We start from the raw sequence: 21,823 nt of genomic DNA, 5'->3' as shown, positions 1-21,823 counted from the left end.
GGGAGCGGGCACAAATGGCTGAAAAACGTGGTTGGGCAAAGTTCAGCCTGGCACTGCACCTGGCTCGTTTGGATTTATTTTTCGAACAGGAGGATGTTGTTTGCATTCAGTCTTCCACTTTTACAGGCCCTCAGGGACAAAAAACAGCCCCCACCCAGCCGAGCAGTGACCTTGAGGGCAAGCGAGGCCTCGGGTCAGGGCAGCTGTGTCTCGACTGCCCTCCCCACTACCTGCTGGGCTGGGGCAGCTGCGCTTGGGGTCCCACTGCCTGTCAGTCTTGGGGTTACCTTGCACACCTTTGCCTTCCCGGACTTCACTGAAAAACAGAAGTGGGTCTTGCATTATTGTAGAGAAACCAGACAGCGCGCTGGCTTCAGGGGCTCTTAGCCCTGGTGTGAACATACCCGCTCTGACGGTGTGTGGAGCAGTAGGGCTGGGGGGGCTGGAAACGAGCTGCAGTTCTGGGGGTGCAGCGAGCTTCCCTCAGGTCCCAGCGGTGCGTCAGAGCACGGCTCGATGCCACGCTGCTTCCCGGTGAGCAGGAGACGGGGCCGGCCACCAGCCCCTCCTGCAGAGCAAGCACGGGCAAGCACCAGGGACGGGTCGTAAACCGGCGAGGTGCACAGCACCACCCCGAGCCCAACCTTGGTGACTTCCCCGGCACCACCTCAGCCCTGTAACTCGCACCAGAAACCCCAGGCTCATCCCCAGGGGATGGCGGGCAGCTGGACCAGGGGGGCTTGGCGGGTGGCTGTCAGCGTGGGGCTGCCTGGCCCAAGCGCAGAGCTCCCGTGAGTTTTAACAACGCTGTTACCAAAACCCGAAATCTCTGCGGCTGCTCCTGTCCTCAGCCCTTCGCTCTGTGCCTGTGCGAGCCCAGGGCAGGGGTTGGTGTAACCATGACCGTGAAACTCCTGAGTTTTCCAGTTCGGGCTGGCACGAGTCATCCACTGCTTGGTGTCACTGGCAGGAGGCAGGCTGGGAAGGAGCTAGGCAAAAACGGAGTTAAAACCAAGAAAATCAGAAGCAGGAACCCTGGAGGAAGCTGCGAGGGGATTTTCTGGGGGGAAGAAGCGGCGTCATTTGCCTTTCTTTCAGGCACGTAAGGAGGAAAGGCAAACAGTGCTGGGAGAACTGGGCCATCGCTGCAGCTCTGAACGGGCAGCGGGTGAATGCCCTGAGCTGTGTTTGTGAACTGCGGCTGATCCGAGCGCTACGCCTGGACTTCAACCCCTCCAGCCAGCGGAACAGAAGGTGTTTCTCCTGCTGGCCTTGGCCTGTGCAAACCACCCGGCTGCCTCCGACTTTCTCTGGGCTGAGCTGAATCCAAAGCACCCTTTGGGCCCCGGGGGGCGGTTTCCTCTGGAGCAAACCGTGCCAGGGCAGGACAGCTCGGGACCGGGCAGCTGCAAAAGCGGCTCAAAGATTGCAAATCCCTCGGTCTGAGCTACCGGAGAGCCCAGACCGCAGCCTCGTACTCGTGACCCATGCAGGGAAAGTGCCTGCCACAGGGGCCATCGGGGGCCAAAGCCAACAGATATTTCCTCCTCTTGATTCTCAACCGTCTCCCTGCCAAAGCTCTGGAGGAGGCTGCGCTCGAGGGCGGCAAGAGATGAAGGTCCCTTCGCCTGTCACACCCCTGTCACATCTCCTGGAGAAGCTGTTTCAGTGCTGCCACCCTTTGGAGCAGCGGCTGCCAGCACCCTCCAGCGCTGCACCCGGCTGCAGCTCCCTCCTGCTGGTTTGGGGGCTGTCCCCAAGCCAGCAGCCAGGCTGGGGCACGGCTGCTCCCCATCACCCGTGGCTCGGAGCAGAGGCAGAAGGGCTGGAGCCGAGAGGAAGGCTCCAGCAGTGCCGTGGGACCCAGCAAGGCGGCCCCTTTCCTAACGCAGAGCCAACTCTTCCTTCTCCCATCCTTGAAAAACAAAGCCTCGAAGGCCCGCAGGCTCTCTGCAGGGCTTCCCATGTGTTAAAAGCATCTCCTGGTCTTTTGCCTGGCACCAGCTCTTGGCTCGGCCTTTACTAACGACAATCGCAGCTCGCATCACTCAGGGAACGGCGCAGGCTGCAGGACGGCTTTGGAAGGAGCACTGAGACAGCAGGACCCCAAGGAGGGAAACGGGCACGAGGTATTTACATCAGTTTCGCTTTGCTTACTTAGAAGAGAAGCCACCACTCCTCTGTCACTGCTAAGGCTGTAAAACTTCAGGTGAAATTAAGCTGCTTTCTACCCCGTGAAATAAATCCTTCCGTAGCTCAAGGTGTGGACGGGGAGGTTTCCCTAGCACCGAGGGCAGCGTGCAGCCGTTCCGATCAGAGCCACCGAGCTGCCTCAGCCCCGAGCCGAGGAAGCCGCTGGCAGCGGGGTGTCGGGGACTGTGCGGCACGGGGTGCTGCTGGAGGTCCTCGCCGCAGCAGGGAGCGCCACGAGGACACGTGCGCTGCGGGGTCTCGGGGAGAGGCTCCTGGCAAAACCGAGCCCGGCAAAACCGAAGTCTTCAGGAAAAGGAGGGTGCTGAGTCACACTCCCTAAAGGAAGCACTCAGGCAAAAACCAAAACACCAAAAAACCCACCCATTTCTGTGCATTTAGGTGGGTAAAGGGCTCTCCTGTTTCTAAAATCTCTTTGGCAACCGTGTCAAATCACTCACCGAAACGCTCAGTGCTAATGCTCAGAGCAAAAACCACCCCAGCAGCAGCTGAGACAGCTCGGTCAATGGCAAACGACCTTCAGCAGCCGGCCAGACTGGATCGTTCCCTGGGCAGCTGCGAGCAAAGCCAGCCGTGATCAATGCAGCAAACCAACGCTCCAAGCCAGGAGAGGCACAGAATACAGGACTGACAGCCAGACGGAGCAACTACGAGATCACAGCTCTAAAGGCAAAGATTTCAAATTGTTTCCCGAAACTGCAATGATCTTGCAGCAGGTGTTTCGAACAAGCCAGCTGGTTTGGGGCAGGGGACGAGCTCCCACGCTGCGCGCACACAACCCAAAGCATCCAAACAGCCCTCCTGGGCGTGCAGGAGACCCGAGGGAAGCAGGAGCACCGGTGACAGCCGCTCTGCGCCACCCCACCTGGTCAAACTCCCTCGGAGGGAAGACCAACCTCCTCCAGGAAGAGCACTGCAGGAATTCAGGTAGAAAGGACAGAATAACGTGGCCCAGGCTTGCAGGAGGAACTAGCAGGGCAGCTTAGGAGCAGGTGGGGACAGCAGAGGCAGCAGTGACACAGCCACGTCCCAGCTCAGTGCCAGAGGCTCGCCAGCAGGCTGCTGCAGGCTGCCTTTGCTCTGCTCCCCTGGGACACCCCGACAGGCTGGTCCAAGGGCTGCAGGCACCAGAGCATCCTTCCTGGCGGACCCTTTCCAGCTGCGAAATGACAGCGTTTACCCGCTTATGGGTTTTAAATCCTTCCAGGAAGCATCTCTGCAATGAACGCTGCCTGCTGACGGAGGGTGGCCGGGTTGAACCGCAGTCCTCGTTGAACAGAAGTGGGACAGAGCAGGCGATCACGGCACCTTCTGGCAAGAGGTTTCTACACCACGGGGAACAAGCTGGAAATTCGCCCCCCCCAGGCTCAGCTTTCTGAACATCACCCGCTGAGCAACATGCAAACAGGCACTTCCCCAGAGCAACCCTTATTTGCATCTGGCTTTCCCATGTCCTACACACCCGCTCTGCGTTCGGTCCTGGGAACAATCCCCCCATGCACACGAGTGCTCCCAGCTGGACAAAATCACCTGCGTGCTCGCGCTGCTGGGAGGGCAGAGACCAACCTCCCCTGCACAAACCGCCCTCCTGGCCCCCCCGCAGAGGGATGCACCCCCAGCATCATGAGCCCTCCTGGCTCCCCCCGCAGAGGGATGCACCCCCAGCATCATGAGCAGAACGTAAGAGACAGAGCCCGGGTAAAGAGCACACCTTCTGCTTTATAAAAAAAAAAAGACTGAATCGGATTTTAAGGGTGAGGAATGCAAAAGAATCCCGCTAGACACCACAGGTGCACCAGCTTCAGGGACCAGGGGATTGTCAGTATTCCACTTGAGGGTGTTTTTTTTTTTTTGGTTTGTGTGTGTTTTGCAAGTTTGATCCATACACATGCACTCGTGGTACACAGACTGAACAAAAAAAGTGGGCCACTGCATCGGTAGTAGGCATTGGTAGCTCTTTGCAAGTCCGTTCTCACCCCCCTCGTCTCCAAAGCTCCAGCGCAGAGCTGCGTGTCAGTGTGACCCACGCTGACGCCTCAGTGCACAGGTCTGAGTAAACTTGCCCCAGTACGTATGTACAACTCCGCTGGGAAGCAGGAAGCCCAGCGGGTCCGTCGGTACATGCAGCATTCGAGGAAGGTCACCAAACACAGCTCGTCTGGGAGTCCCGGGCTGTCCTCGCCTCACGTCTCTTCTTGCATCAACAGGGTTTTTTCCACAAATGGCCAGCTTTAAAAACAAAGCAGGGAGGGGAAGCCAAACCAGAGCCTCAGTCTCTCCCCTTCATTGTCAAAAATCTCTCCAGTCAATGTCTCAAGGTGTGGTCTCAGAAATGTCCGTGATTGATGAAAGCATGCTCAGAAACGCCAGCAGTTTACAAAAACAGGCTCTAACAGGGACTTAAACTGTACATTTCAAAGGGCTTTGGCCAGTTAAATAAGCTTGACTGCTTACGTAAGGAACATAATCCTCTCCCCCCACCACCCCCGTACCCAACCTTTTGAAGAGTAATCACAGGCTATGAACTCAAGGCACATTTCAGTTCAATTAAGGCACATTTCAGTTCAATTAAGGCACAGAAGCACGGTCCACACCAAAGCACGGGACCTATTTTGGTTTCCCCTCCCCAAGAAACCAGCGGGTGTGTTTATTCCATTACCGGTAAATTCAACTAAGCATTTTCTAGTCGTGTCCAAGGACACCCAAACGTCTAACCAAGTCCCACGGCTTCTTATGTTTACTTTACGATAACCAAGTGGCAGCAACAGAAAGATAGGGCTTCCTCCTGCTGCAGCCCTCAAGGTCGCCTGGCTTCGTGCCCTCAGGGTGGCAATGCCGCCTCCCGTGCTCCTTACGGGCTCTTAAAGAAGAGCAAAGGGAAGGAGAAGGCTCCGAGTGCCCCCAGGGGAAAGGCAGGACCAAGCAGCTCCTCGCAGACCCTTTGGAGATGCTCTCCAAGGGAGTTTTGAAAAAGTGGGAGTCTCCCACTTTTTAAGGGAGTTTCTGGCAGAACCGTCGAACAGCCCCATTCTTAATCACAAAAACCTTCAAATGAACCGATTCTCTCACTCACCTGCCAGAACCCAAGTTCAAGGCTCGCCCCAGCAGTCAGCACCAAGCGGCACCAAGCACGATGGGGAAACGTGGAGGGCTTGGCAGGTGAGTGAGAAGAGCTGACTGGCCTGCAAGCCACAGGTCACCACGTGCAACCAGAACACCTCGTGCTGGTAGTTCACGTCAGATTGGCAGCAACTGGGAGCCGAGTGGGGTAGCAGCCCAGGCATCTCGCCACCCTCCAGTTGGCACTGACTGTCTTGGGAGACACGCCAAGAGGCCAAAGATCAAACGAACCACGTTACCTGAACCTTCTCCTTCCAAGGCAGCAGGAGATGACACCGCTGAGGTGTCATCAGGGAGGTGTCAGGAGGATGAAGGCGTTATCTGGCCACTGCAACACCACCGACAGAGGACTTACACTCCTGGGACCACCAACCCAGCCCCTTGGCACAGAGCTCTGGGTCCCTAGAGAGCAGATGCTTGGCTTTCGCCTCAGCACCGTCACAATCACAGAGACACCATCTGATTATTCCCTCCCCAGGTTAACTTAAGCAACGCCAGAAAGCAAGAACTGTACAGCAAATTCTCAAAGCAGGGAAAGACCTGGGCCACTGGGCTTGTTGAAGCTAAACGTGAAGACAGGAAATAAAATCATAGAGGCACAAGTTATCCAATACTTCCTTGTCCATCTTCTCCTCCCTGGGCACACATTCCACCTCCCAAGTTCATAAGCTCCACAGTTCACTTCCTTGATGTTCTACAGTGTCCAAAAAAAAAAATAAGAATCCAGTGAAACTCAGACAGCAGAAGTAGTTTGGCTTCAACAAAAGGATAAGGGTAGACTGGGGGGGGAAAAAGTGACATAGCATGCTCCGTATTGAAAGAGGAGAAAGCTGATGGCAGCAAAGCCTCGCAATGCCCGCCTGCTGCTCGGGTCCTTTTCCTTAACAATACACCTGAAGCAGAGGTGCTCCAGAGGAGTCAGTCTCTGTGTCTTGGAAAGAGGAATCTCTGCTTGTTGGAGAGCCTTGGAGAGGAAAGAGAAGAGATGGTGACATTAGACAAGGTGAACTGTAGCAGCCAAGTGCCTGGCAGTTAGGCAAGCAGCTGCCACAAAAGGCTTTGTGTATCATGAGGGAGGAGAAAGCCACACAAAGCCCACAGGCAGGGATCAACCCTGCCTGTATTGTGGCCATCTTCGAGGAGAGATCTGTTATTATGCAGGAGAAAACTTGTCTTTTAGCCCTGGGCGGCTCTTTGGAGTGGAGCATGCATGCCGTGAGGATCAGAGCTCAGGGGACAGCCAGTCATTCTCCCCCGCTCCCCTTTTGCACAGTTCTCTTTGTTCCCGTGTAACCCAGCTGTGACCTTCGCTGGGCACACCCCAGATACAGCCCCAGACTTTGTCAGGGTACTCGCAGACTGGCGGCTCTCGGGGCAGGCGCTGTGCACCCCACTCGTGGGTGTCCTTCCCTCTCAGGAGGACCCAGAACATGAGCAGACCCCAGCCTTCTGAGCCCGCTCTGCTCCCGAACATGACACACCTTACGGTGACCCAAGGGGCAGATGCCAGCTCAGCCTTTGCAGGCGGTGAAAACCGAAGGCGCACGTAACAGGAGCAGCTCGGGGCGCTCCCCTCACTCCTGCTAAACCCCGTCCCTCAGCGAGGTCTCTGCAGCTGAGACCCCTGGCCAGGCACGTTACCTGCACTGCTGTGCCGCCTCATGTTCCTGGCCATCACGTCCGCCGGCGTTTCCTCCGATATCTGCACGGCCAAGTCTGGAATGAAAAACCAAGAGGGCCTGAGACAGGAAACGGTGACTCAGGAGCGAAGCTACCTGTCAGGGAACGACGGGGCTCTCCCTCAGAGGGCACCACCCGCAGGTAACAGGAGAGGCAGCATCTTATTCCCCAGATTGCTTCCACCTTTGTCTCGGTAATCTGAGCTTTACAGTCCGTAACCACCAGGAAGTAACAGCACTGACTGTTAAGCGAGGAAGCCCGACAGCCAACCGGTTTCCTCCATTGCTTCTGGGTGTCTCCTGGTTCCCGTCCCCAGCTTGTCAAGGTCTTTCTACAGCAGGCTCTCCTGTTCTAGAGGTCAGCCAATTCAGGCTGCTCCAGACAAGGAGAATATCCTTGGAACAGCCACGAGGCACTCACACCGTGACCGCAGCCCTCCCCTCCTCCTTGCAGATTTATTTACTGCTTTCTCCTCACCCCCTCCCCGTGCAGAGGAAGTCTCAGCTCCAGCACAGCCCCGTCACAGCGGTCTGAGAGTGGAATTAGCAGGAATGTCGTTAGAACACGGGGAAGAGAGCCAGCACGGTAACTGGACATCCTCTGCAGTAAGCCAGCTTGTCTGGTCATACCAGTTACGTTTGACTCACGGTCCTTCTGCCTAGCTGAGAGGCTCGGAGGAAAGCCAGAAGCAGCAGAAGCAGCAGAATAAGCCCTTGCGTTGCTCGGTGCAAGCTTTCCTAGCAGTGACAGGAACTACCAAGAAAGCTGCACCGCAACGCCTGGCGAGAAGCAGAGGTCTCAAAAATCTCCATTCACACACCCGGGAAGAGAAGCCCAGCCTGGAGACAGGCACCAGCTCTCAACCCTACACCATTACCACGTCCCCACGGCTTCGGTTAAATTACCCTGCTGTGACGAAGCCGTAACACCAAGGAACCTGCACGTACCGTCTTGGCTGATGACCGTGGACTCTAGCATGGTTTCGTTACCGCTGTCCGGCGCGTTGCCTCTGCTGGACTTCTCCTCGTGGCTCTGGCTGGCGGGGACAGAAATATGGGGCCGGACCCTGCTTTTCCGGGTGCTGATGCGGATGATGCCTCGGACCAGCCTGCACTCAGCATCCTGCTCGTCCAGGTTGTAGTCCTGAGTTATGCTATTGATGAGGTCCGAGATCTTGTTGGTCTTCTCCAGGAAGACAGTGTCTGACGTGCACTTGGCCAGCTCGTCGATCTGGTGGACGCTGAAGAGCTCCGTCAGCTTCTTGAAGATCAGGACGTCGATCTCCCTGCTGGACATGGAGCCGTTCAGCTCGCTGATGTCCAGGTCGGACTCGTGGAAGGAATAATACTCCTCCGAGCTCCGGTGGCTGCTAGGGAGCGGTGGCTTTTCTATGCTGTTCCTGAAGGGCTTCTCCGGCAGCAGCTCCTTGAAGTACGAATCGGATTCCAGCTGGTGGCTGGGGCTCCTGTTCTGGTAGACAGGAATGCCCTTCAGTTTGACATCTGGGTAACTGAAACTGCTCCCCATGTGGGACTTTTTGATCTGGTTCCCGTTCTTCTCGGTGGGAGAGACGTTGGCAGGGCTGTTTGGCAGCCGCCCGTTATAATCTCCATTCTTTCCGTCGTCAGTGGAGGTCTCAGCGGGCCCCGGGTAGGGGATACAGACGCTGCAGTCCTGAAAGCAGCCCCCACAGGTCACTATACAACAGAAAACAGCCTTGTACGTGTTCCAGGCCTGAGACAGAGAGGAGCAGCAAAAGCTCTGGTTCGGGGGAGCCTCTGCTGAACCAGAGATAAAGGTAATCGTTTCTGCCTCTCGCCCGTTGGAGTCTTTGAGGTCGGCTTTGCGACCTTTCCTGTCCCGCATCTGCTGGGCTCTGGTGCGGCCCTGCTTGATTTCAGGCGTCGAGCCGCTGAACACCTCCAGGCTGACATCGGCTTCCTTGGATGCTCTGGTCCTCAGGGGCACGGCCTCCTGGTAGGACTGGTTCATCTGGCGGTGGCTGTTCAGCTCGGGGGGGAGTCCTGCTTTCCGGCCCAGCATGGCTCAGCGCTCAGGCACCTGAAGAACAAGAAGGCTTCGAGTCAAACAAAGCGTGTCTGCCCCCAGCCTCACCTTAACGAGCTCCTGATCAACGGGGAAGGGCCTAACGTTCAAACTCCGCGACGCCTGAGCTCAAATCCAGCACCTCAGGTATTTGCAGAAACGTTTTGCATTAGAGCTCGCTCGGTTCTTATTTGTTGCACAGACAAGGAAACCGCTCTGTGTTTCAGAGCTCCCCGACTCGTACAGCTTTGCTGCTTCCTTCCAGCAGGTGCCTGAATCAGGAGGATGTGTTAGAGGGGCCCCTTCGAAGGCATCGAAATCCCCGCAGCCTCCAGAAGAGGTGTTCCTAAGGCAGCCGAAGAAGGCAGGCTCCAGAGACGCCGCTTCCAGGCGATAACACAGCCGTAGGTGGAGCTGACTGACAGGCTCCAAAGGGAAAGTATCTCCTTTTAACCAACTTCCCCTTTGCCTTGCATTCTTTGGGATTAAGCTGGGCTCCGACAGCACTTACCCGTTTCAAAACACACGATGCCCAGGAGGAGGTGGTAGGTAATCGATCGTTGTGCAAGCTGCCAGTTCAGACTCCAGGTTATTTGATGCCATTCGAATTTGGAGGATTTAGCAACGGCGGCGTTACTAACGCTGCTGACTTTTGCCAGTCACGGCCGTGTTACGTCAAAGACTTCGCTAGGAAAACTGCTGCCTTCACCTGGATTACAGATCTGGTCAACGAGGCGGTCTGAAATCACGCCTCCCGGGAGCAAAACCCTTACAGAGCCCTGCTGCAGGAATCCTAGAGCAAGCCAGCTGTTTTCCCCCTCGCCACCCTTCTACCACGGCTGCCCCAGGTGTGGCCACCAAGTGTTTTTACGGGCTCCCGTTGTCACACCGCACGGACCCCACAGGGGCACAAAAATCTCCCCGTTACAAGGAAAGCTCGGCGATGGCAAAGGAAGCCAGGTCAGGGCTGGCGCTCTCTGCTTTTATTGCTGTTGCTTTTATCCCGGCCTGTGACGGGCCCCTGAACTGCCCACGGTTCCTAAGCTCCTTGGCTAGCACCGCTTTCACCCCCCCCCAAGAGATCCTTTTCAATACTAATTAGGCTAATTAATAAACAGCGAGAGCCCAGACGTAGCGTAAGTGGTTTTGCACTGCGCCTGCTGCTCTGCTCTGTACTTTCTATAGGGCACCTCAAGCACGAGTAAGTAAATCTCTGCTACCTTGTCCGAGCGTGCTTTGTGACACTACGGCCGCAACGCCGCCCCCGCCAAGCACCAGATGCGGACTGAAAACGCTCCCCAGGCGGTTATATCACAGCGCTGCTTTCCAGGAACCTTTTGGCTCCGTTAGTTTACGAGAATTTGTAAGGAGCGCACGTCCCAGGAGCTCCCTTCGCACATTCCTGGGCGATACGCTAAACCTAAAGGCCCCAGATGCTGCGATCTCGGTGTCAAACGGGCAGAGCTGTCCAGACTCGGAGGGTTTTCGTAGCTCTCGCTTCAGAACAGTTTCGTTTTTTTCCCCCTCGGCTTCACCACTTTTGTAGTGGGGTCCAAAATTTAAAAGCGACCAACAACAAAAAAAATCCTTGAGCTGATCTAAGCACAGAAACGCTCAGTGGGATGGTTCTTAACAGGGAGGTCTCGTCAGCAGATCTAACGTACGCAGAGCCCGTGAACAACAGCCATCGTTTATGGCATGATGTATAATACTCTGGATTTCAAAGCATCTCTGATGGAGGGAATTATCTCAGCTCTGCCCAAAAAGACCACCGGAACACCCGTCTGAAAGCGAGCACGTACAGAACACAACCCATCGATTCGGCGCGGGGACCGAAACACGCAGCCAGCTCCTAACACAGCCACACGCACACACACCTGGGCTAAAACCCACCGCCACGCCGATGCTCGCGGGATCGCCGGGAGCTGTCTCTGCTCTCACGCAGGCACCTCTCTGAGTCGGGACGATCCTCCCAAAGGACTTCAGTACCAGAAGAGCGCCGTGGGAGCCGCGAGCGGTTTGCGCGGCGAAGAGTTAGCCGGGGTCTAAGATCTTCATTGTTCGGAGGACAGGATTTCCTTCGAAAGTTCCAAAAAAAAAAAAAGCTAAATTAGGTTGCGAGTCCGCTCGATAAAGCCACGCTGCTTTGCCAATGACCACAGTGCCCCTGTTTCTAGACACTAGGGAAGCCAAAGCACTCATTTCAAAATGGGCCAGAAGAGCTAAATTCAGGATTTAGGCATAGATATAAATTCTCTGAGATCTATAGATGTTAAATTCAGGATTGAGGCACAGACACAGCTTCTCTGAGATCTATGGAAGCGGCAGCACCTCGTAGCTGTCCCAGCCAGCCCCACGAGCAGCGAAGGCTGCCCCACGAAGCACCGGCTCAGCCTCCGGACGGAGACCTTGGCTCGGAACAACACGGCAGCTTCCCCATGCCCCCACGACCAGCCTCAGCCCCTGACCAAACCCAAGAAACCGCCTCGCACCGGCTGCCTCCACCCCCCCCCCCAGCGACCCCCCCCTTGCTCCAGGACACCGGGACCGGAGAAGGAACCCGGGGGGGCTGAGCGGTGCCACACAGCCCCGAGGGGCCGCTCCTCTGCCCACCGGGACACCCACGGGGCCCGGCCGGTTCCCCACGGGGCTGGGGTTAAAGAGAACCCCGGAGGGTGGTCGGCAGGGGCTGGGCACGGCCTGCCCGGTCCCGGTAACTGGAGGTCCCCGGGGAGAGCCCAGAGCCTACCGGGGAGAGCCCAAACCCCCGGGGCAGGACCGGGGCCCACCGGGGGGGTCACCGGAGACCCCCGGGGTGAGCCTGGAGCCTAGCGGGGAGAGCCCGGAGACCCCCGGGGCAGGACCGGGGCCCAACGGGGACGGACCGGGGACCCCGGGGGCAGGACCAGGGCCCACCGGGGCAGGACCGGGGACCCCCAGGGACGGACCGGGAACCCCCGGGGCCCACCGGGGACGGACCGGGACCCACCGGGACGCCCCCACCGCCCTCCAACCCCGCGGGAAAGCTCCGTGAGGGCCGCAGGCAGCTCCCAGCGGCCAGCCCCGGGCCCGGCGGGGCGGAACGGGGCAGAACCGGGCCGGGCCGAGCCGGGGGAGGTGGGGGCTCAGCCTGTCGGGGGGCGCAGGGCACGGGACGGACCCCGAGGCGGCTGCGGGGCAGGGCAGGGCAGCGGCTCCCCGCTGGGTGCTGGGCCCGGCGCGGCGGGGCCGGGGGGTAGCGGCGGGGCCCGGCCCGGCCCCGGTTACCTGCGAGCCAGGGAGCGGCGCCGGCCCCGCCTCACCTGGGCCAGGTGCGCCCACGTGACCCGGCCCGACGGGGCGCCGCGAGGGCCTCAAGAGGGCGGTTCGCGAAGCTGCCCCTGAGCCACCCCGTGTCTGTCCCCTGGGATCCCAGGGATCCCCCCCAACACGCACACACACGGGATCCCTCTTCCACACGATCCCTGGGTGCACCCAGTGTTTGTGTCCCCTTCTGGGTCCTCCAGGCCAAGGGAGGCAGGGATACGCCCCGGGGAGGCCAGCTCGGGGCCACCCATGTCACAGAGTCACAGAGGTTTGGGTTGGAAGGGACCCCAAAGCCCACCCAGGGACCCCAAAGCCCACCCAGGGACCCCAAAGCCCTCCCAGTTCCAACCCGTGCCATACGTAAGGATGCCACCCACTAGACCGGGCTGCTCAGAGTCCCCTCCAACCTGGTCCTGTACACCCCCAGGGCAGCCTGTGCCACGGCCTCACCACCCTCTGAGGGAAGAATTTCCTCCTCACCTCTGATCCAAATCTGCCCTCTTTGAGTTTACAGCCATTCCTCCCCCCCCTCACTACAAGAAGGACATCGAGGCCCTGGGGTGTGTCCAGAGAAGGGCGACAAAGCTGGTGAAGGGCCTGGAGCACTGCAGGGACCCACAGCAGCCCCCAGCCCTGCCCCAAGGACTTGCACCCTCCATGGGGGTGATTTCACCCCGTACGTTCAGCAAACAGCACAGTCTGTCCTGCTTTTTTTTAGGGTCCTTTATGCTCAAAACCCCCTCGGTATGGGGATGCGGGGCACTGCCCGGGTGCCAGCTTGTCCTTTGCTGCTGCTCGGTGGCTGAAGTGCTGGCAACTCCCGCTCCTGGGGTCGAATCCTTCCCCAGAGAGGAAGAGGAGAGCACAAACGCTGCAGGCAGAGGTCAGCCGAGATGCACCAGGCGGGTTCCGAGGGAAGGATGGAGAAAAATCAATTCAAAGGACGATGCGAGTGCCAAGAAGCTCATTCCTTCTCTAAAGGGCATGAAGACCGTGTTTATTTATTTAAGCCCCTGGCACAAGAACACTGTGCTTAATTCCAGACAGTGTCATTTCCCTGGCTGAGGTTTCGTTTCTGTACAGCTCGATGCGCCGCTTGGCAATGCCTCAGCTCCTCCGTCTGGTGCCTCGAACACAGCCCCTGGCCCCCAGCCCCCATCAGTGCCCCCCTTCCCCAGCACCACGGGGATGAGCAGGGGCCTGGTGCTTCGTGCCAAAACCCCAAGTCCAGGTTCCTGCCCTTAGCCTGGGGATGAGATGTGAGATGGCATCACCACAGCACCTGCCTTCCACCGGTCGCCGGTGCCCTGGTAACTGGGGCACCAGGGAGAAATCCTACAGAGCGATCGGGAGCGACCGTGCGGGCTGTCATGGGGCTCCAGCACCCAGAGGGGATCTGGGACTTGGGAACAATTCACCCCAGGAAATGTTCCTGCCCCCCCGCCCCTTTTTTTGTTTTTCCATTATTTGCTTATATGAGCCTCTAGATAGACAAAATAACAATAAAATAATCATCCAAGTGATTATTTTACAAGCAGGTGCCTGATGGTCCCTACTCTGTCTCCAGAGGTCCCTCCAGCCCCAGAAATTCTGAGGTTTCACTTGGAGGAACCGGGGAAGTTGCTGCATGGCAGAGCCAGGAAACTTGGGGGTGCCTCAGGGGTTCCACATGAGCAGAGCAAAAAACAGCGAAGGATTTTCTGTTTTTTACCTCTTGGACCTTTACTTGGACCTTCTTGTCCACAGGGGTTTGTTGGTGTGGGGGCTGCCCCCTGCTCATTCCCAGGCTGGTGCTCGGGCACCAGCATTCCCGGGCAGTGCTGGGGGTTTTGAAGCTTCTTGGGGGGCTGCAGAACTGAACCCAGGAGCCTGGCCCAGCCCAGTCTGCCCCCAATCCTTCCCAGTAACCTCCCAGCATCCCTGCCATCCCTTCCCAGTAACCCCCAGGAAATCCCTCAGTTTTTCCCATTACCCCCAGCCCAGCCTTTCCCATTGTCCTGGTACCGCACCGCACCGGGGCTGCCCCTACCGGGGCTGTGCCGCACCGTTACGCACCGGAGCCGCCCCCGCGGTGCCGGTATCGCACCATGGCCACCCCCGCTGCCCCCCCACACCCCCCATGCCGTGCCGTGCCGTGTCATCCCGTCCCATCCCCATCCCATCCTGTCCCATCCCCACCCCACCCCTATGCCCTCCCCATTCCATCCCCATCCCAACCCATCTGCATCCCCATTCCATCCCCACCCCATCTCCACCCCTTCCCCATCCCAATCCCATCCTTTCCCCATCCCTACCCCATCCTCCTCCCGTCCCAACCCCAACCCCATCCCATCCTAATCCCAGTCCCGTCTCCATCCCTACCCCATCCCATCCTAATCCCAATTCCATCCCCATCCCGGTGCCGCCCCCACCGGGGCCGAACCGCGCTGTACGGGCGCCGCCCCCGGGCTCTATATCCGCTCAGCACCGCCCCGCACCGCTCCGCACCCCTTCCCCTTCCCATGGCGACACCAGCAGCGGAACCAGCACCGGCCCCAGCACCCCCAGCACCGGCGGGCGAGCAGCACCGGGAGCGCAGCCCCAATTCCCCGCGCACCGCAGCATCCTCCCCGGCACCACCGGCACCACCACCGGCACCGAGCGGCGGCTCGGGGGAGCTGGCGGCGGCTCGGAGGCGCTTGGTGGCGGCCGAGGGGCGGCGGAGGGCGGCGGCGGAGCTGGAGGGCCGGGTGCTGCAGGTGCACTGCGCCCTGCGCCACGCCGAGCTGCGCCTGGCCGCCAGGGCCGAGACCCTGGGGCGTTTGGGGGCCGGGGTCGCTCAAGCCCAGCTGGCTTTGGCAGCTCAAGGGCAGAGGTTGCAGAAGGGGCTCCGTCGCCGCTCTCGCCTCCGTTCGGCCCCGTTGCTCGCCGCCGCCCGGGCGCTCCGCAGCTGCGTGCCCTGGGCAGCCCCCCCGCAGCCGCCGCTCCGCAGCCTGCCGCCTGCCCGCAGCCCCCCGCAGCCCCGCCTAAAGAGGGGGGCTCGGGGGGAGATAAAAGGGGTGGGGGGCTGTAAAGGGGTTGGGGGGTGAGGGGGAGTTGGGTGGGGAGGGGGGCGCGCAAAGGGGGGCTTGGGGGAGGCTGGGAGGATCTCGGGGGGCTGGGGTTCTGGGGGGGAGGATGGGGGATTTGGGGTGCTGGAGGGTTTAGGGGGAAGTCTTATGGGGTGGGGGGAAGCTGTAGGGGTCTTGAGGGAGGCTGGGGGGGTCTTGGGGGTTGGGGTTCTGGGGGTGGGTGGGGGGAGGATGGAGGGTTTGGGGTGCTGGGGGGTTTAGGAGGGTGGGGGACTCTTATGGGGTGGGAGAAACTGTAGAGATATTGAGGGAGGCTGGGGGGATCTGGGGGGTTGGGGTTCTGGAGTGCGGGTGGGGGGATGATAGAGGATTTGGGGTGTTGGAGGGTTTAGGAGGAACCTGCAGGGGATGGGGGAAGCCTTACGGGGTGGGGGGAACCTGTAGGGGATGGGGGAGGTCTGTGGGGTGGGGGGGACTTGCAGGGATCTTGAGGGAAGTCTATGGGATGGGGGAACCCAGCAGGGTCTGGGTTCCACGAAGGTGGCCTGAGTCTGATGAGGGGAGACTCTATGGGGCCTTTGGGGGTTCTGGAGGGATTGGGGTGCTCCAGGGGACCCAGCAGGGTCTGGAGACTTTGGGGTGTCCTGAGGAAAACGGGTGGTGGAGTCTGTGGGGGTGGCTTGATGAGGGGAGACTCTACGGGGTGTTTGGGGGTCCTTAGGGGACCCGGGGGGATTGGGGTGCTCCAGGGGACCCAGCAGGTCTGGGAACTTTGGAGTGCCCTAAGGACAATGTGTGTGGGGGGGGTCCCTGGGTGACCCTATGGGGTCTGGGGTCCTTGGGTGTGCAGGGTAGGTGTGTGCGTGTGGGGATCGGTGAGACTGGGGGCCCCAGCAGGGTCTGGGAGCCCCTATGGGGTTGGGGGACCCTGCAGGGTCTGGGGTCCCTGGAGGATCTTATTGGCTTTGGGGACAGAAAAGGGGAATCTGCTGCCAGCAGCGCTCAAAGGCAGCAGGTTCAGAGCAGCCGCTGCGGGGCAGGGCCCCTTCCCCATGTGAGCCCCAGAGCCTTGGGGGTGCCCAGCAGGACAAAGAGGGGGGTCCCGGCCTTGCACCACGGCCCCGGTGACGATTTTCAGCCTGAGCATGCCCCACGCAAGCCCTGGGATGATCAAGGGGGCTGGGGGCTGCCCTGCACCCACCACCTCCAGATGGTGATTTCAGCTTCGGACTGCATCTCCACCGGGGCAGAGAGCAGAAGAGGACTGGTCCTTGCCGTGGCACCGACCCCGTTTGCCTCCCGATGGGCTCAGCCGGCTGCTGGATGTTTGGGACTGCTCTGACCGGGCCAACGCTGCTTGAAGCCTCCTTTCTCCGCACCTCCAGCTCTGAGCAAGCATCCTGAGGGCACCCCAATGTCACCCTGATGCAGAGCATGCCCTTGGGGGGAGCCGTGCTGGGGGATCTCAAGGGACGAGGAGGTGGGCTCGGGACCAAGCCCCCTCTCTGAGGGGAAGGCTTGTGCAGGGCCACCTCGCTGCTGTCCCCATCTGCACCCCACCAGCCCCAAGCCGGCCTCACCACGGAGGGCTCGGACCCGACAGCATCGTCCCCATCGTACCAGGAGAACCGCAGCGGTCCTGCTGACCAAGCTCTCCTCCAGCCGGCCCCAGGGCTCGTAGCCCCTGGGCTAGTGGCTTTCCTCAGCCCCACGGACGAGCCACGGAGCTGGGGGCTCGCTTCGCTGCGCCAAGCTTTCGCCGTGGCTTTCCCTGGAGGCTGCATGCATCCCTCCCTCCTGCCGGAAGATCTCAACTCAGCTTCGTGTTATTATTTTTTTTAATTTAAAAGACCAAAATGCTTGATTCGGGTCGGGGTGGGGGGGGATTTCACTGACTCATGAATGTGCTGCTCCTACCTTCCCGTCAGACAGCAGGTCTGTTGTGTAACGCTCGCGTCCGCGCCAGCTGGGGCTGCCGCCCGCCTCGCGCTGCCCCCGCTCCGCAGCGGGGCACCAGCAGAAGTAAACCCCATATATTTTATTCCTTACGTGCGGCGTCCTTCGGTGCTGGCTGAAACATCAGCGAGAGGGTGATTAGAACGGGGATTAGCAAATAAGCCCCGGTAATGGCCTGTAATTAATACCGGGATGGATTTCACTGATTAGTGACATCTTCCTCTGGCCGTGTGGGGGCTTGGAAGATGGGATAGGGGCTCCCTGCCCCAGGAAGGGTCACTGTGGGCATCTGGGTCTCTGCAAGACAACAATATATATATATAAATACATATATACACATCGAGTCTGCCCTAAAAAGGTAATATTGTAAGGCCAAAGGATGACACCCATAAATATGGGCAGGAAAAGCGTGGCAGAGAAGTATTTGAGCATCGACTTCACGTTAACAAAGCTAGGAGGCAGCACTGACTGGGCTGGAAAGGTCTCTCTCCTGCTAATTCCCATTTTCAGGCTGATCTTGGTGCACATGCTGCTCGTTTTCATGCTCCCCGTGCTGCTGACATCCCACCTCGATGCTCCCTGACTTCTGCCCTTGCGTGCCCAGCCGTAATCCCAGGCAGGAGGCACCCCCCAGCAGGGTGGGAGGCTGCTGCTAATAGCAGCTTACGGGGCTCAGCCAGGAGAAAAGGACTCATCATCTCTCTGTGATCTCTCCCAGGCTTTCAATTAATAGTATGAAATGCACAGCTTGGGTTTAAATCTCTCGATTTATTCCCCCCCCCCCCCCGGTGATTATTTGCAAATCAGCTTTTGACCTGATTAGAGCCGAACCTACTGAAAGGAATCGCAGGGAAAGACCTTAAAAAAAAAAAAAAATCCACTCCGTTAACCCGGTAAGAGCAGAATCATTCAAAAAAAACCCTTCGATGCAACAATTCCTCCCCACCCTTCGGTCTCGGTACAATTACGGCCTCGTCACACCGTGTTCCCGCAGCGTCTGGAGCCGCAGTGTTAAATTCATTGTGCTTCACCCACGTTCCTGTCGCCTACCAGGCAGGGGAGGTTGTTGCCGTTAGTGCGGACGGGAGGGCTGGTGGAAGAGCGAGACGCGATCCCAGGCGTCCTTGAAGCTTCGCTCCTGCGAATAAGCACTCGTTTAGCTCCAAAATAATAATAATGAAATACCCTTTTGTTTTGGGTACACAGTGAAAGCTGCGCTTGAGGCAGAAGGGATTTCAAAGGATGGGGAAAGGCAGGAACTAACCCGAGGCCCATCGCAGGGCCAGGTAACCCTCCTGGGGCTGCCGGGGGACGCAGCCCCGTGCACCCCTGCCCAGCCCTCGCACCCCAAATCCTTCTGAGCCCCAGGGCTGTGGTTTTGGGCAAGGAACCCCCTGTCACCCCCGGAGAGCTGTGCTGCCCCCACCACCATGCTCACACACCATGGGGGGGCAACAACCTGCTGGGGGGTCCTGGGCCCCTTTTGGGGTCAGATTTGGGGAGAAAATCCCCAGCACATGGTCGGGGGAGGATGCAGCCCAGGATCTGGACCTTTCCTTGCCTGCTGCTGGGAGAGCACAGGGCTTTAAATAACCCCCAGCACCCCCACCAGCAAAAACACTGCACAAAGAGCACCCCCCATCCTCCCCTTTTTATGAGATTATTCCGTTAGAGAAAACAACTTTCTAGGAAAAAAAATATGCTAAGACCTAAACCGAGATTTTCTGCTTTTCGCTCTTAATTCCCAGCCGTGGGAGAAGGGGGGGGGAGGGGGGACACGAGTGGGGCCCCAGCGCCCGCTGCGGGCCGGCGACAGCAGAGGGCACTGCAGGAGCCGCCTTGGCGCAGCCCGGCCCCGAGCGGCTTCGTGGGGTGGAATCGGCCCCCCCGGGTATCCCCTTGGTCCCCAACCTCCTTGGGGTCCCTATCGAAATTAGAGCCCCCTCCCCCCAGAGCGCCCTCTCCCCCAGCCTCCAGCATTTATTCCCTTAAAAATCCCAATTAGCCCCAATTAGCCCCAGCGGGTGGGGATTGCCGCCTCCCCCCATCCCTGATTTGCTCCTCCAAGCACCCGAGTCCATCCCACAGCACTGCCCCAGGCTATTTTTTGGGGGGCTGGAGGCATCACAGTGGGGGTTTCGGCCTCTTTCCTTCCTCCCTCCCCCCCAGGAGGTAAAAACAGGGGCTGGGGGTGCGCCTCGGTGCATTTTTGGCTCCTTTTGAGCCCACGGAGGTTTCTGTCTCCCACCCCATCCTGTGGCCTCTGCCCCATGGTGGGCACCCTTGTGCTTCAGCCCTCAGCTCAGACACACCGAGAAATGTTGATTAAATCATTTTATTTCCAGTTCTGCTGGCCCATTTCTCTCCAGACCCCCCCGCTGAGGGCCTGAGGCACCCCCATGCCCAAAGACGGGGCTCTCACCGTGAGGTCTGCAGCCACCCCATCCCCTGGCTGAAACCAGAGCCCTTTGGGAGCTGAGGGCTGGCAGTGGGCACCCCCTGTGTCCCCACCACCCTGTCACCCCTGTCCCCACGACCCCCTGTCCCCATCACCCTGTCCCCACCACCCCGTCACCCCTTCCCCACCGGTGCCATCCCCACGCAGCCCCAGCCCTGGGGGGGTTTCCAGGTCTGTTCCTGCTGCAAGTGGCCGCGGGGCTGACTCCCCTACGCCCGCCTTACTGTGCTAAGCCCGTCTTGGTCCAGTTCTCTCTTCCCCGCTAAGCTCCTTAAGTCACTGATCTGGTTAAACCTCGGCAATCTCTTTGTTTTGCCCGGCGCGTTAACGCACCTAATTCCCTGCCGCCTCGTTCCTAATGCTCACCCTGCGCGGAGACACAGCCGGGTGGGTTGGGGATGCTTCGCACCCCACGGTATAGGGTCGATGTGATACCTTTATGGGGTCCTGCACCCCCCGGTAGGGCTCTGGAGTCGTCCCCATCCCGGAGCTTTGGGCGGAGAAGAGCAGAAGAAAGTGGCTCGCTTCGCCTCATCCCCCTCCCCGCACACCGTCCACATTTTTGGCTGTTGAGGAAGGTTTTCCGCAGGCCTTTGGGCAAGTTGTTAAGGGAATTGTTTGAGGGAAATGGGGTAATCAGCCCTGCTACGTGCGGACTTGGGGCTGTGGTTTCTCCGGGCCTTTCTCCTTCCAGGAAGGCCAGGCAGGAGAAGGCCGTTGGGCAACAGCGGGGAGCGTCCAAGCCGTGATTTTCCAGGGTTCAAATATCTCTGCCTCCGACCCAGGCTTGGCTTAAGTGCCCCACAAGCCTCCCTCACAGAGTGGTGTCTCTATTTTCAGCCCTAATCCGATCACACGCCTCCGCCTGTGCCTCCGCCGGCTCCTGCCCGAAGCCCGCAGGTACCGGGCAGGATCCGGCCCCTTCTCCGTGGGCTGGAGCTGGCCCTTGGAGGGTGATGCCGAGCATCCTGGTGCCCCCACGGGTCCCTTTCCTACAGCTCCAGGGTTTTCCCGTGCCCACAGCTTCCAAATCTCCTGCAAGCCCCATGAAGGGCGATGGAGAGAGAGCTGCACCCCAAAATAACTATACCATGCGCACGGCATGCGGCCTCAAAGGGCAGAGTGCATGGGGGGGCTGCACCTTGCTCGCCGCCCCCTGCCACGCACACCGGGGCTGGCAGAGGTGGGAGCGGGTCCCCCCCTGCGCCCCTGTATCTATGGATTGAGGCCACCGCGTATAGGGACCGGTGGAGCAGAGCTGCTAAGCGCGGCAGCCCGCCCTGCACGTTTCCTTAGGCTGTCCACGCTAATCCTCAGCAATCCGATGTGATGGCAGACCTGTAACCTGATCGCGGTTCCTTAAGGGTTTTAGAGGGATTAATTGCCAAAAGCGCTGCTTCTTGCTCGCAGCGGCACGGTCACGGCCCCCCCCCCCCGGTGCTGCCTTCCCCGGTGCTGTGACCTCCGGGGCTCTGAACCCTGCAGGCCTGCGAGGAGCCCCAAAAGCTGCAGTGATGTGAACCCCAAATCCCCAAACTGGAGCCTGAGGTTTTTGGGGTTTGCCCTTCAAAACAAGGGAGGAGAGGCAGCGCTCTGGGGTTCAGGCTGCGGGGTGCTGGCACATCCCGATGTTGGTGCCGCAGTGCCTGGGCTCCGTGGCTCCGGGAGGTGGAGATTTGAGGTAAAAAGCCCCAGATTTTTCCAAACGAGGCGTTTGAAGGGAGATTAACTCCACGAGGCGCGGTGATACGGCAGAGCTGCACACCGGCTGTTCTCCAGGGCTCGAGGGGTCCCAGCCCGGTGCGCACGGTGGGGGTCCTGCTGCCTGGATCCCCGGGGCGACCACAGGGCAGAGGACCTGAGCAGCTTTGCCATGCCCTGAGCCTGCAAGAGGCAGGAACCCATAACGATAAAGCAGAGAAAAGCACCCCACAGCCCTTCTTTTCATCCCCTTTTTTTGCACCGGGGTGGCTGCCGTGATGCAGGAGGGCGACAA

General features: G+C 59.3%; 2 protein-coding genes across 3 annotated transcripts; one reads left to right on the top strand and one right to left on the bottom strand.

Annotated features, from left to right (window-relative positions):
- Positions 1–3,910: 3,910 nt before the first annotated feature.
- On the bottom strand, positions 3,911–12,682 carry KDF1 (keratinocyte differentiation factor 1). 2 transcript variants are annotated; one of them, XM_035345750.1, is made up of 5 exons: positions 12,497–12,682; positions 10,969–11,135; positions 7,959–9,072; positions 6,973–7,047; positions 3,911–6,295 (listed from the first exon to the last, which is right to left on the bottom strand). In XM_035345750.1, exons 3-5 carry the CDS (start codon positions 9,052–9,054, stop codon positions 6,213–6,215), a joined length of 1,254 nt encoding a protein of 417 aa, XP_035201641.1. In that variant the 5' UTR covers positions 9,055–9,072; positions 10,969–11,135; positions 12,497–12,682; the 3' UTR covers positions 3,911–6,212. The 2 variants fall into 2 exon arrangements, with proteins under 2 accessions (XP_035201641.1, XP_035201640.1); XM_035345749.1 differs by lacking the exon at positions 12,497–12,682 and adding an exon at positions 12,325–12,401.
- Positions 12,683–14,781: 2,099 nt separating this feature from the next.
- TRNP1 (TMF1 regulated nuclear protein 1) lies at positions 14,782–15,431 on the top strand. Its single transcript, XM_035345858.1, has one exon. It carries the CDS (start codon positions 14,865–14,867, stop codon positions 15,429–15,431), a length of 567 nt encoding a protein of 188 aa, XP_035201749.1. The 5' UTR covers positions 14,782–14,864.
- The last annotated feature ends 6,392 nt before the right edge of the window (positions 15,432–21,823 follow it).

Source organism: Oxyura jamaicensis, chromosome 23 (assembly GCF_011077185.1).
Source record: "Oxyura jamaicensis isolate SHBP4307 breed ruddy duck chromosome 23, BPBGC_Ojam_1.0, whole genome shotgun sequence".
Taxonomy (NCBI): Eukaryota; Metazoa; Chordata; class Aves; order Anseriformes; family Anatidae; genus Oxyura; species Oxyura jamaicensis.
Note: the sequence above shows the minus strand (reverse complement) of the source record. Positions and strands in the feature narration are given on the sequence as shown.

Coding starts and splice junctions, on each gene's coding strand:
- KDF1 (XM_035345750.1), bottom strand. CDS start 9,054: ATGCTGGGCCGGAAAGCAGGACTCCCCCCCGAGCTGAACAGCCACCGC. Junction 7,048..7,958: donor CACGGTCATCAGCCAAGACG/GTACGTGCAGGT, acceptor TTTTCATTCCAG/ACTTGGCCGTGCAGATATCG. Junction 6,296..6,972: donor GAGGCGGCACAGCAGTGCAG/GTAACGTGCCTG, acceptor TTCCTCTCCAAG/GCTCTCCAACAAGCAGAGAT.
- TRNP1 (XM_035345858.1), top strand. CDS start 14,865: ATGGCGACACCAGCAGCGGAACCAGCACCGGCCCCAGCACCCCCAGCA.